Here is a 12,393-nt window from a genome sequence, read left to right as displayed (position 1 = left end):
CAAATCGGGGCATTGACTCTGAGAGTTTAGAAAGAGTTTGGTCGTTCAGTATGTACAAAGTGCAAAGCACCAACATTTTACCTGTACCATATTCAATTATATTATTACACCATTTAATAGGTTAATTGCTAGTGAAGATGCTACAATAAATATTTTAGTCAAAGAAAATCTCCAAATAAAAAAAGTCAAGTTCATTTAAAGAGTTTGCATGCAAAGAGGTTCATTGTAAAATTATATTCAGTCTTGATATCTTGTAATAATGTGCCAATGATTACTTTGATTTGTTGCTGCGAGAAACACAGCTCTGTTTTCCTTTGATTAAATTAAAAATCAAAAAGTGAAATAAAGATAATATTAGAAAATATTTACGAAGTTAGTTTATGACATTGATTTACATTTGATTTACATTTTTTTCAACATATTTCCGTCAGTTCAAAAAATGTTAGACTAGTATCTTAAACATTAAATTAATTTGTATGTCCAATACGATAGTACTTTTCAAATTTTTGTTTTTAAATTCAATTTGGGACCTCAACAAGATTTTACTTACATACAACAAAATGTTTTGAGAACCATTAATTAACAGTTGTTTAAATGCAAAATAGGTACTCTAATTGATTTAAGTTCTCTGTACATGAGATTCTGAAACAACCAATCTTCGAAAACAAAAGTTCAACTATGACAGGCCTTCATTTTGAATTTGGAAGCAGGAACACAACTTAATTTGTACTTCCTACTACTAAGTTTCAACACGTTTTCTACCTATGTCCACTTCCCCAGCTGTGTCTCCTGTGGTCTAATCCACGATTGTCACACTACAATGCCGCCAAGACAATGTTGAATGGAAAGTGTTCGAGCGAATCTGGTGTGAGTTAAGAGTCTTTTGTTTACTAAATCACTTTGATTAGAATTACTCTCTCTTTCTATCGCATCGGGGAAAGTGCTTCAATGTTTTCTGAAGACGGCTTGAAAAAATACTATCTTGATTGAAGAACTTACAGGAAATATATACTGGAAACCTTTTAACCAGTGTTAAAAGGTTTCCTGAAATTACAGTTTTAAAAATATAACTCGCGTAAAATATTGTTTTTACACATGGAAAATGTGTATTCATTGAAAGGAAAACTGTAAATATACGTTGGTCAGTGATAATTCCAATTTAGCCAAAACTTTTTAGACTCTTGTAAACTTTTGTGAGGTTATTGGCATTTATTTATAGCAGGACCTCCCACCATTCATCTCAATATATAATGGATTTCCATTTATAGATTGGTAACAATGTTTGTCGTACGTTAAAACTTGGGATTTAAACTCAACATATAATTTCACGAAAAAAGTGTCAAAATACGAAGAAATTACATCCCTGGGTGTTAGATAGTCTGTTAATAATTTAACCTCTTTTCGAGTATATTCACGCCTGTGGTTTTTGTTTTATTTATTTGTAAGAGAACTGTCCAAACCCTGGTCTTATTACAATCTAACGTCGACCTTTTTGTTCGGTAGCATTATCATTCCAATGACAAAAGACATCTGGGTCTGGAAACTATCTCGCTTGGGATCGAACCAGCGACTTTCAGATTCGAAGGCAAGACCTATCCAACTCTGCTACTCAGACAAAAAAGCTTCGTCCTGATAACATTCAGAATTTCTTCATATTTGCGATTCCTTTTATGGATGAATATGCTTACATCGGAAATAATAATAACAATATTATGTTCAGAATACCACAAACGAGTTAGCTAACGGAGGTAAATATGTGACTTAGAAAGCCAAAGCCAGGATCGAATTTAAAATAGGTAATCAAGTAAATCTCAGTAATGCCCAAATCCTACCCAATAACCATTACTATTAGCTGCGAGAACCCTGACTGGACACTGCGACTGGAAACATGCAAGACTCTGTCATAACCAGGATCAATTTCCAGTATTGTACAGTTATCTGATGACTCACTGATCGCAGGGTCGGATTACCGAGGGTGTCGGACTATCAAGTGTCGAAATATCAAGGGTATACTGTAGTCAACAGTACAATTAGCGATCACAACGTTAACAGTCAAAGCTTGACACAGCAGTCAAGTCAGTAGGCTAGGCGGAGACTACAACGCTAGGTCACACAGGTTGCCACCAGTTAACACCAAGTTTGTCGCGGTCGAAAGTTGAACGAGAAAGTCGTGGAAAGGAGGACGCCACTAATTTACCCCCTCTTCCCCTTTCTCTTTCTCTTCCACTCCCCACCCGCCAACCCTATGCAAATTCGCACCACCATGTCTCGATTGTGGTGTGTAAACATGTACGATAGCGATCGGATAATTTGGTAATTGCCATTTTGGCAAATTACAGGCTGTGAGTTTGTTTGCATTTTAAATCGCATTATCTCGGCTTATTATTGATACCTTACAGTCGCTCCTACAAAAATCTGCTATATTCGCAAACATGTAATTTTTATTCTAACAAATTCTACAGCAGATACTGAAGCTAAAGTATTTTATTCGTTAGTTTCAACGATACATCTGTATACACTTATTTTTACGAATTAAAAATAAAGAATAATAGGAGAGATACCATCATATTACCTTGTTAACAGTCCAGTAAATTGTATATCAATTTATATCAACACTTAAAGAGTTAATGTACATAAATATCAGAAACATTTCAATTATAAAATGGTCGCGGATCTTGTACGGATCTTTAAGAGTCTTCCGTAGTGGAAGTCATGTTGGATTTCTTCCCCATAAGAACAATGTTAACTTTGGGTCCAAATATCTCATCAGCAAATTGTCATATAATTATGGATAAGGAGTTAAATTTAAGGAATTGCGGTCCTCTAGAGATTGACGTTTTTTATTTCACAATTTTTAATTTTTATAATGAATAATTGATTATTAATTAGCTTAAAATTAAGCTAATTATTGAAAGGAAATGAAAATGGATTTTCGAAATTCAAAAACCTCAGTCACGAGTCTATTATGTTAAAAATACAAATTATAAATTTCAAAGCTATATCTTAACAAATAACGCCGTTACGTGTCCACAAATGATGCAATTCTAACATTGTTCTTATGGGGAAGAAATCCAACATGGCTTCCACTACGGAAGACTCTTAAGTGTATAAATGATGACTATTAATAATTTTGGTACTTTATATATATTTATATTAATGTTTTTTTTTTACATATATTAATACTGACTATGGGGGTGCTTGGTTTTTATTGTGTTTTCAAGCTTCGGCTGGGTTTGTGTATAATTATTGTAATTTTCCATGTCCTTTCTCGCCTGAGGACGGGGGACAGGTTCCGGATCAAAACGTCGTAAAACCTTTTATTATACTAATACTTTGATAGGAAATGTCCACGTATTTTTTGTTCTTAGATAACAAACTAATAGATAACTTGATATTTTCCGTTACATCTTAAAACCAATAAAAATTCATTGTTTTGCAATTTTTCAATATTTTGACCACCAGATTTGGACCACTCTAGGAATCACTACTCTAAAACCCGAGATTACGAAATATGGCTACTTTCAAATTTATTATATTAAAATACTACAAATCGACATAGGATGCAGGCTAAAGGTTTTCGACAAAAATCTTAGTTTATAATTTGCCATATTTCTGTCAGGTGTTTCACCATGCATACTGCCACGTACAGGACGAGGCAGGTTTATCATGGAGAATCTAAAGATTCCGTGATAAAATCTAATTGAGAACGCGGTGGCCCGGTGCCCTTTGGCGGGTAATGATGGAGGTACATTTGACGCGTCATCTAACTGTCCTTTTCACCAAACCCAGAATCCCGAGGGATTTTATGTAATTTAAATATTTCGTGTATTTGTGAGTAGTAACTGAGTGCAACTTTTAATGAATGCGTTTCAATGGCTAAAGATTTAGATTCCTGCAATAGCTCATGAATTTACTCAGAGTTGTAATAGTTACATCACATTTCCTCAGGCGTTTCCACAACTTAACGGTCCGATGACTTCCACATCGATCAGTTGTCACTATAACCCTGAGTAATGTTTCGAGTAAGTCTGTTTGTCATGTTGCATCTCTGACGACCGATATATGAAAGGGAACAACGAATTGACTGCTTTAAAACAATGTGGTCATATATGAAGCAATCTTTCTCATAGAACAAATTGATTAGGATATATTTTGACGGAATACGTCAGCAAACCAAATTTACGTTTAGATTTGCTTAAACTAGAGTTTCAAGGTAAAGTAGTGATGATCAGTGATGGGTTCCGACCGTGGCCTACTCCAACAGTGCATATCGCACGCAACTAGCGCCTTTCCGACTCAGCTCCTTTGCCATTTCCTCTGCATACAGAGATACCATCAGAATCCCTTGATATAAGGATAATTTTTGCATAACACGTTAATCAGCTAACCTTCTCGTGCAGTTGTTTATTAGAGTTTTGTTTCATCATTACACAACTAAGATTTAACTAAGATTTAGGAAGATCTTATATAGAAAGGATTTAGTACAGAGTAAGTCTTATAGACTAATGAGTCTTTATTTTAATGCACTTCCTGAACCCCCAAACACTGTTTTACATATCGAAAAGTAAACCGGATTTTGAACCAGGCCTCCAGGATAGAAGCCCTACGACTTTGGTACTATACCAACCGAAACCCTCTCCAAAATTAAAGGCATAATACCCCCGCCGCAGCAAACCTGCAGACTAAGCGAATTTCCATTTGATTTACACTGAAATGTCTACTTAAAAATATAACATTTATTCCCGATTTAAATAGAATTAGTTTAACAAGTACTTAGGTTTGCTGCATCAGGGAGGTAAAACTGTTTTTTTATGTTAATAGTTAGTAAGAAAAAAAAAATTTGATCAAAATATGTTCATAAACAAGCAAACTACAACAGTTTACTTATTCTCCATAAGAATAACATGGGAATTTTAAATTTACAATTTTTTGGAATTTTCTCCGTAACCATTAGGCGCATAATAACGCTTCAATATACTAAATTATTTGTTTTTTTAAGCTCTACAAAATGGTTTGGAAAGAAATTGCTAAATTTTATGTTTTTTGGGTCAAAAATGCGAAAACCCTATTTTTACCCCATAAAACCCCCCGTAAACCCCCGTTCCCATGGTCCGATCATGCTGGATCGCGAACTCGTTCGAATAAACGTAGGTTTACACGTTTGTACCGAATTTCATCAAAATCGGATCATTTTTGCTCGAGTTATCGTGCTAACGGACACACACACACACACATATATATATATATATATATATATATATATATGAATTTGAACGGATGGTGTTTTTGGTCTCTAGGGACCTCGAAACGAAACAAAAATCGGTCCCGCGTCCAGGTCTTACCATGAGTACTACGGTAATAGCTTATTCCCTATATGGGAAATTCGCTAAAAACAACTTTGAAATATTTTACAAATCTTACACTTTCAATCTAAATTTGGCTTCTATTGATAATAAGTTAGGAAGGTAGACAGTACCTCTCTGCAAGGGAGGGCCCTAAAGTGTTAAATTGGTCAAATTTAAATTTACATTGATAAAATATCACATATCCTGTATTATCCCTATCGCAAGCGTGTTCAAGATCTAGTCGAGCAGATTACGAGCATTACTAGCAGCCGAAACGGCCGTTGGCGCCAAAACGAGATCAGCGGTAGGAATGGCGGGAAAGGAGGGGGCGGTAATCATGAGAACGTGGGAGATGAAGATGAAGGATAAGTCTTGGGTCAGAGCGGGATCAGCTGGATGGAAAGGAATGTGGAATTCGATTGCTAGACCTGTAACCTAGCTAGAGCGTATAGCTATCATAGGATCATAGGTTCCCAATGCCTTGATTTAAAATGAGACGTGTCAATCTTGCGGTTTTTGAATTGTGTCATTAGTCATACGGTGCACAATCTTTTGTCTTGGAAATACAGAACGATAATAATGATTGAATATAAACTGATACTCTACATTATTTGGGCCGAATATTTATGACAAGAATATTGATAATCAACATTTGTGTTTACCACCTCGTGAGAAGAGTGTTTAACAGATAACAACAATGTATGTACTACAATTTTAATTTTGTATTATTTGGTTATTTTGATGAAGATCCCACCATTAGCGAAACCCCTTTTAAGTAGTGCGATGTTAGTTATTTCAAGAGATAAGAATTAAATTACATTGAATCTTCATACCAAGGAATATCACACAGTTCTCCAACCACAGTCATGTTTACCTCCAAACTTTACAGTTAACTCGCATCAAAAAGTGATAAACCCTGGGTTCTCACGCGCGGACAATTTCGAAAACAAAGTAGAAAGTTCACAGTTCTTCTTGACCATTGAGGCTTGGAACATGGAAGAGCTGCATTACATTGTCAGAAGACGAGGCCGAAAGAACACGAATTTATGTAAAGGGCGAATAGTTAAGAAAATATGCCGCATTGTCTGGAGACTAGGCTGAAAGAACAAGAATTGACGAAAAGGATGAATAGTTAAATGATGTAACTCAGAGGCCTACTGGCCCACTTGGTACGGTGTAAGTGGGGCTGATTGAGTGAAAGCCGAAGACGTCGCAGGTCGCAGGACTTGTTCTTGTGAGACCTGCAGACGCCACCGCGGCGGATATGCACTTGCCATTTCACTATCAACGTTATCAGCCAAGCGGTTCCTATCATGTTGCTCTGCTTCCTCGTATCATGACCTCCTGGAACCGTCGTCTGCAGGCTTGTTAAACTCTGCAGAAACACTGAGAACAGATACGCTCTAGAAATAATAGATTATGGTATTATATGAATTAGCATGCGTGTATGGATTTACTACCTATGCTTACTTTCGAATATTCAACTCCCCGACACGATACAGGTTAGGTTCTTTTAGGCATGTAACATCGAAATTCCAATTCATGTATTCAACTGTGATAATTATTTTTTGACATTTCGTACTCCAATTGTATAGCCAGTAGCTCAGTGGATAAAATTGTAATTGTTTATAGTCAGAAGGTCATCGGTTCGATCTTGAGAAAAGTCAGTAGCTCCATGATAGTTAAAAACTGAACATACCTGTTCTCGATCTTTGAGCAATCGTGGTCTTGACTACGGAGCAGCTGATCATAATCAGCCAAAAAGCTAAATTTACACAGATTATTTCGCTCCATTCCAAGTGGCGAGTTATTTTACTCTACATAGCAACAGACACTACAATTTTTTTCTCTAAACATAAAAATACATTAATATTTTATGTCTTTGTTTTTCATTAAGGCCTATATCTTATGTTTTACGTACCCTTAGTCCTGGTTTGTATCGTTCTCCCTTCGTTTGTTCTCTGTTCGTTGTGAATACTCACTCTCTAAACAGTTCAAATTTCAGTGTATTTATCTGAATAAATCAGGATTATGTCATAGAAGAATGTGGTTTATTATTCGAGGAAATGGCAATTCATTTAGTGATGAAATGTTTCCAGCTATGGAAACTGTCAATGTTTTGATGAATTATTGTATTTTATCCTGAACCGATCCAGAGTCAAGATAACAATGTGGACAAAAGACGGCGTAAGTGCGACGTCTCGATTATAGAGGGGAAGGGCATGATGCAGGTGTTTCGTTGCAGGGTGCTGTTTTTGTGAAGCAGCGAAGCGTAAAGTCAGGTGGGAGGAGAAGGGCTCTTCACTGATACCTGACCCAACCCTCAACTGTTTCTGTTACACAAATATTTGAATGACCATCTTTTGATTGATATCATTTAAGGGTTTTCTACAGTCAGGAATAGCTCGTAAACTTTGTGATTCGTTTAATTTATGATCGCATATACATGGTTAGAGGAAAACCAACGAAAATATAGTTTTTTGTTACAAGGAAGATAAGTTGAATGCGATTTTCATAATTTCAACGTTTACCAATTTCGCACCGGGTCCATTCCGAACGAATCCAAAGGTAACCGTAATGTTAGTTCACTGTCCTGTCCCAAGCCACTACCCTCAGCTAGTATCCGGCTGCCAGCTGATACCGAGTGTTGAGTGTGAAGGCAGACAACGGTGTTATCATGAAGCCTAAGTGCACTTTATAGTATCGACGTTCCTGTTGGGGTCGTTATTCAACATCCTTCCTCCCGTTACTTCCTTGATAACATATTGCTCCATGGCATCTGGTAATGTTTCTGATGGACAACTCTTTGTTACTTATCAACGTCTTTATGATGGATGGGAGTGTTTGGTATGGTGCATATGATCGGACGTTGTATTTCATTCGTGAGTTCTTGGTATTTAAAACTATTGATCAAATATACTCCCCTGTATGTATTCCATCCTATTGTATAATCAGTCTGTCTTTGTGCGTGATTTACACTAATGAATTGTGCCTATGTACCTCTGCCATTTTAGGATGGATTTACGGTTTATGCTTTAAGGTATTGTTATAACACCAGGGTGAAATAAATTACAAAATTGATTGTTATATTTCGTTGATAGTTTAAAAAATGTTAAGTAACAAGAAACAAATCTCAAACTACAAAACGCCCTCTTTTAAATCTGAGGAAAACAATATTCAAACTGACTTCGGCTGATTCATAAATGATAGTAAATTTAATTGGGTATGTTTTATGTTCAAACCTTCTATAACCTACAGCTTAATCTGGTAATGGCAATATAATTCGCTGGAGATATCATTGCGATTGAAATTCATGATCGGTAGACCCATTGATAGTATATTTCCATCTTGACACAACGGTGTTTTAACAACGCCATTATTTCATCAAATAATTAATTACCTGTGTGTATAGCCGGGTTAAAAACGTGAGCAAGTCAATCTAGAATGATTAGTAACGCAACGTTGTTAGTTAAATTAAGAATTCGGGAACATTCCAGCTCTTCCTTGCCGGAGCGGGTCCAATCGCTAATCCACCGGGAGGAACTTTCGAACCTGTATCCTCCCTTCATGCCCTCATCAATGACACTTTCCCTTAAAATAATCGGGAAAGTGTTGAATATGTCAGGATAATAACCGTAGCCAAAACACACATGTCGCATTGGCCGATCTTACTTTCTAAAGATACTGTATAGTGTATAGGATATACGGTAGAGGAAAATTTCGAATTTAAGAGAGATTTTAGATAAAGAAGCCTATGGATTCTTCGAAGACCATTGACATTTGAATTCAACTTATGATTTAACTGAAAGATATCTGTAAAGTTTAAGACCTACATTGGTATTTTGTAAATCCCCGTTAGCTCTGTAAGCCCCGTTTTATTTTATGCGAAGTCTGAAATCACATAATTGTAGCTTAGCCAACATCCGATAAGTCATACTATTACGATCCATTTCTGAGAAGTTATAAGTGTAGCTTCATGGTTAAAAACTGAGCCCAACAGTCCCTGGTCATTTTGCTTTTGATCAAATGGTTCTGGCCTTTGTAGCAAAACTACACTGGGCATCTCATTCATTCTTTGTTGATATTTAGGTTAAAACACGCCTATAGTTGCGTTTCCCCGCCTTAATTGGCAATTTGGTATGAACCTCTCAATATTATGTGTGGGTGTCGAATGTCAATTAGAAAGCTCCTATCAATTTAAAGATTTTCTCTCATTTAGTAGTATCAGCAATGCCAACATGACTCATTTATAGTTTCCATTTAGCAGAAAGTCTGCCATGCGTGTACGGCACCGATTCTTTGAGGTTGGCAATCCTTTGCTCGTCGCATACTAAGTGCCTCTCTCTCCTCTTGACACGGCTATCTACTGGATTTGCCATCTAAGTCAGCTTCGTTAGGGTTTTTATGAAGAGAAATCACTTCACTCTCCAACTTTGCAAATCTAACACAGGAAATGATCAAACATTCACGTGCGATGAGAATGCTTTATGGCAGGAGAAGCAAACGATTGTCTCAGTTAACCGAGGGAAGAACTTTTTTAAGAAGAGATACTAGAGAGCTCTTTTATACTCATACTATGAGGGGTTTCTTAAGACTTCATTTTGGCTCTGAAGCACTTCACTTTTGGGGGCAAGACTCAAGGCTTGGATGGTCTGTTATATTGTTGGTTTATAGTTACATCTTTTCCAAGATTCACCTACCTTAATTACCTCATTGACGTCGATGACCAGCTTGCTGGATTGACAGAGACAAACATACTAAAATTATATGTAAATATTTAACTCCCATTATAACAAAACAAATAACTAGCTACACATAAAACGTATGTGAAAATACACAATCTCCACTTTTAACTTAATAACGAAGCAAATGTTGTATGCAGTACTTTTTCTGATAGACATAAGTTCATGCAAGTAGCATATTAATGACAATTTATTAGGATCTTAAGTAATCACTTTTGATAGACGAAGTTTATTATCTTTCAATAACTATCCTGTTTTCCTGTAATTCTCTGTCAGAATAAAAGATAACACTTTTCGTATCCATTCGTAGGCCTGGATTTGTTATCTTACCATCTCCCTCCATTGATTGAATCCATCTACTCGACAGACTCGATCAATGTTTTAAACCCATTAACAATCTATGGCTTTTAAAGCAACAACCCTCCTCTAGAAATACGATTGAGAACGAGTGACCTCAAAGCTGGGTCTACTACATGACGACTCCATCTGTAGATAAACTATTCTGAACGCTGAACGAAGTGACAACATCGACAGAGTGAATGAGTAGACTCGTGAGTTAACGTCCTTTGTGGTCTCGTCAATAGAAAGCCATACACATATACAACACAACACAACACAGTACAATGGCGGACACTCCCAGTGAAAGTAACATTAACACCGAGGTCTTAGAAAAGGCTTTTTACGTTTACGCAAACGGATGTCATATCAAGTCTATCGTAGCGGATAGAACAGCTTCCTCCAGTGTTGACTAAGTATGGGTTTTCTAGAATGAAAATGGTTCCCTCCCTTTACGTGCGATCTGCCACTCAAAGCACTGTAATTTTGTAATGTAGAATTTGCCGTTCAAAACGAAGAATGCAGATTGTGTCGCATATTTTGTGACTGGCGCAGACTTATTGAACTCCCGTTTTGCATTTTATCGTGCTAGGAGGAGTTCCCTTACCTTATAGTGCTAAATACTTTAACACAAAGAAATTAATAAAGAAAAGAATTCTTAAAAACAGAAAGAAATATGTTTCATGCATTATTATCTGTAGTTCGCTCTAGATGTTGATCTTCTTTGTGAATATTATTTATCTAAATCGATTAGGCCTACTACTTCAGTCACTGATATGATCTTGGGCAACTTATATTTCCCTTATCCAACCCCTATGTGTTACACAACCATACCAATAGAAACCCACCTAATCCACACCCACCAACTTACCTAATCTGATAATCATCCTAAGCCACAATATCTTCTTTATATTGCAATCTACGAGAATTCTTATCGATTGTGATTTTCTTCTCTTTAATGTACATCTCAATTAACCAATATCTTTCAATGTTCTTTGAACCCAGTGACAAGACCTGTATTATACAGTAATTATTTACCTATTTTGCCTGAAGGTCTTGTCCGATTAGTGATTGGAAAATATATTGTAAATATGTACATAGTAACAGTAGTGTTTAAGAAGATACTCTATGAAGATGCCGCACTGAGCGGCGAAATGCGCATCGTGTTAATCACAAGACCTTCAGGCAAAATAGGTAAATAATTACTGTACAATATCTTTCCTTTGCATAGATCCTCAAACATTGTGTTTTGTTGCAGTTCTGAACGTGGCAGCTGGAAAAGCTCCCATGCAGATCAGTTCTGAGCAAGGAGGAGTTCCCCAGAAGGCCATAGATGGCAGCACCAGCTCCTTCTTCAACGCAGAGACCTGTACCCTCACTAGGCCTGAGAGAGTACCTTGGTGGTATGTCAACCTGTTGGAGCCCTACATGGTACAGCTCGTCAGGCTGGACTTTGGGAAAGCTTGTTGTGGTGAGTAATCTAGAGAAACTGCATTGTCACTAAAAAAGTTCCTTAAGGTTGATTCATTGGAGTCCTCATATGCCATGAAATAAGGGCACTTGAAATTGCAAGAAAAATGCTACTACTTCCTACTTACAGAACCACCTTCAACTACAATGGTGAGTAGCTTATGGAGAAGATGAATGGAAGATATTACATAGATAAATCCTTATTCCTAATGTGAATTAAGGTGTTCATACTGTCCCTTAGTTTCTTTTACTACAGTTAGCTACAGAGTGTTCAATAAGGGTGGGGACATGGTTTAGTAGTGATTCCTTGAGTCAAAATATGCAACAAAGTTTATGTAAACATTTTAATGTGCTATCTTAGTTTTTTTAGTGTCTGTATGTGTTTTGTTTACAAAAACTTTTATAACTCCTTAGCGGTTTGAACCACAGTATTTGAGATTATGCAAAAAATGTCCACCTTATTAGCCGCTACCTTTGTGAAAAATGTGAACAAAACTCGT

General features: G+C 36.6%; 1 protein-coding gene across 1 annotated transcript in view; it reads left to right on the top strand.

The window, feature by feature from the left end:
* The window catches only part of LOC128995841 (uncharacterized), a 74,910-nt gene that overhangs the window by 41,702 nt on the left and 20,815 nt on the right, over positions 1-12,393 (top strand). The window contains exon 3 of the mRNA XM_054420862.1: positions 11,682-11,894. Coding sequence (XP_054276837.1) covers positions 11,682-11,894 — 213 coding nt within the window. The remainder of the gene's footprint in view (positions 1-11,681; positions 11,895-12,393) is intronic.

This window comes from Macrosteles quadrilineatus, unplaced genomic scaffold (genome assembly GCF_028750875.1).
Source record: "Macrosteles quadrilineatus isolate MER2022 unplaced genomic scaffold, UCM_ALF_1.0 Scaffold_5__1_contigs__length_97177068, whole genome shotgun sequence".
Taxonomy (NCBI): Eukaryota; Metazoa; Arthropoda; class Insecta; order Hemiptera; family Cicadellidae; genus Macrosteles; species Macrosteles quadrilineatus.
The sequence above is the reverse complement of the archived record's forward strand: the minus strand, read 5'-3'. Positions and strand labels throughout refer to the sequence as shown.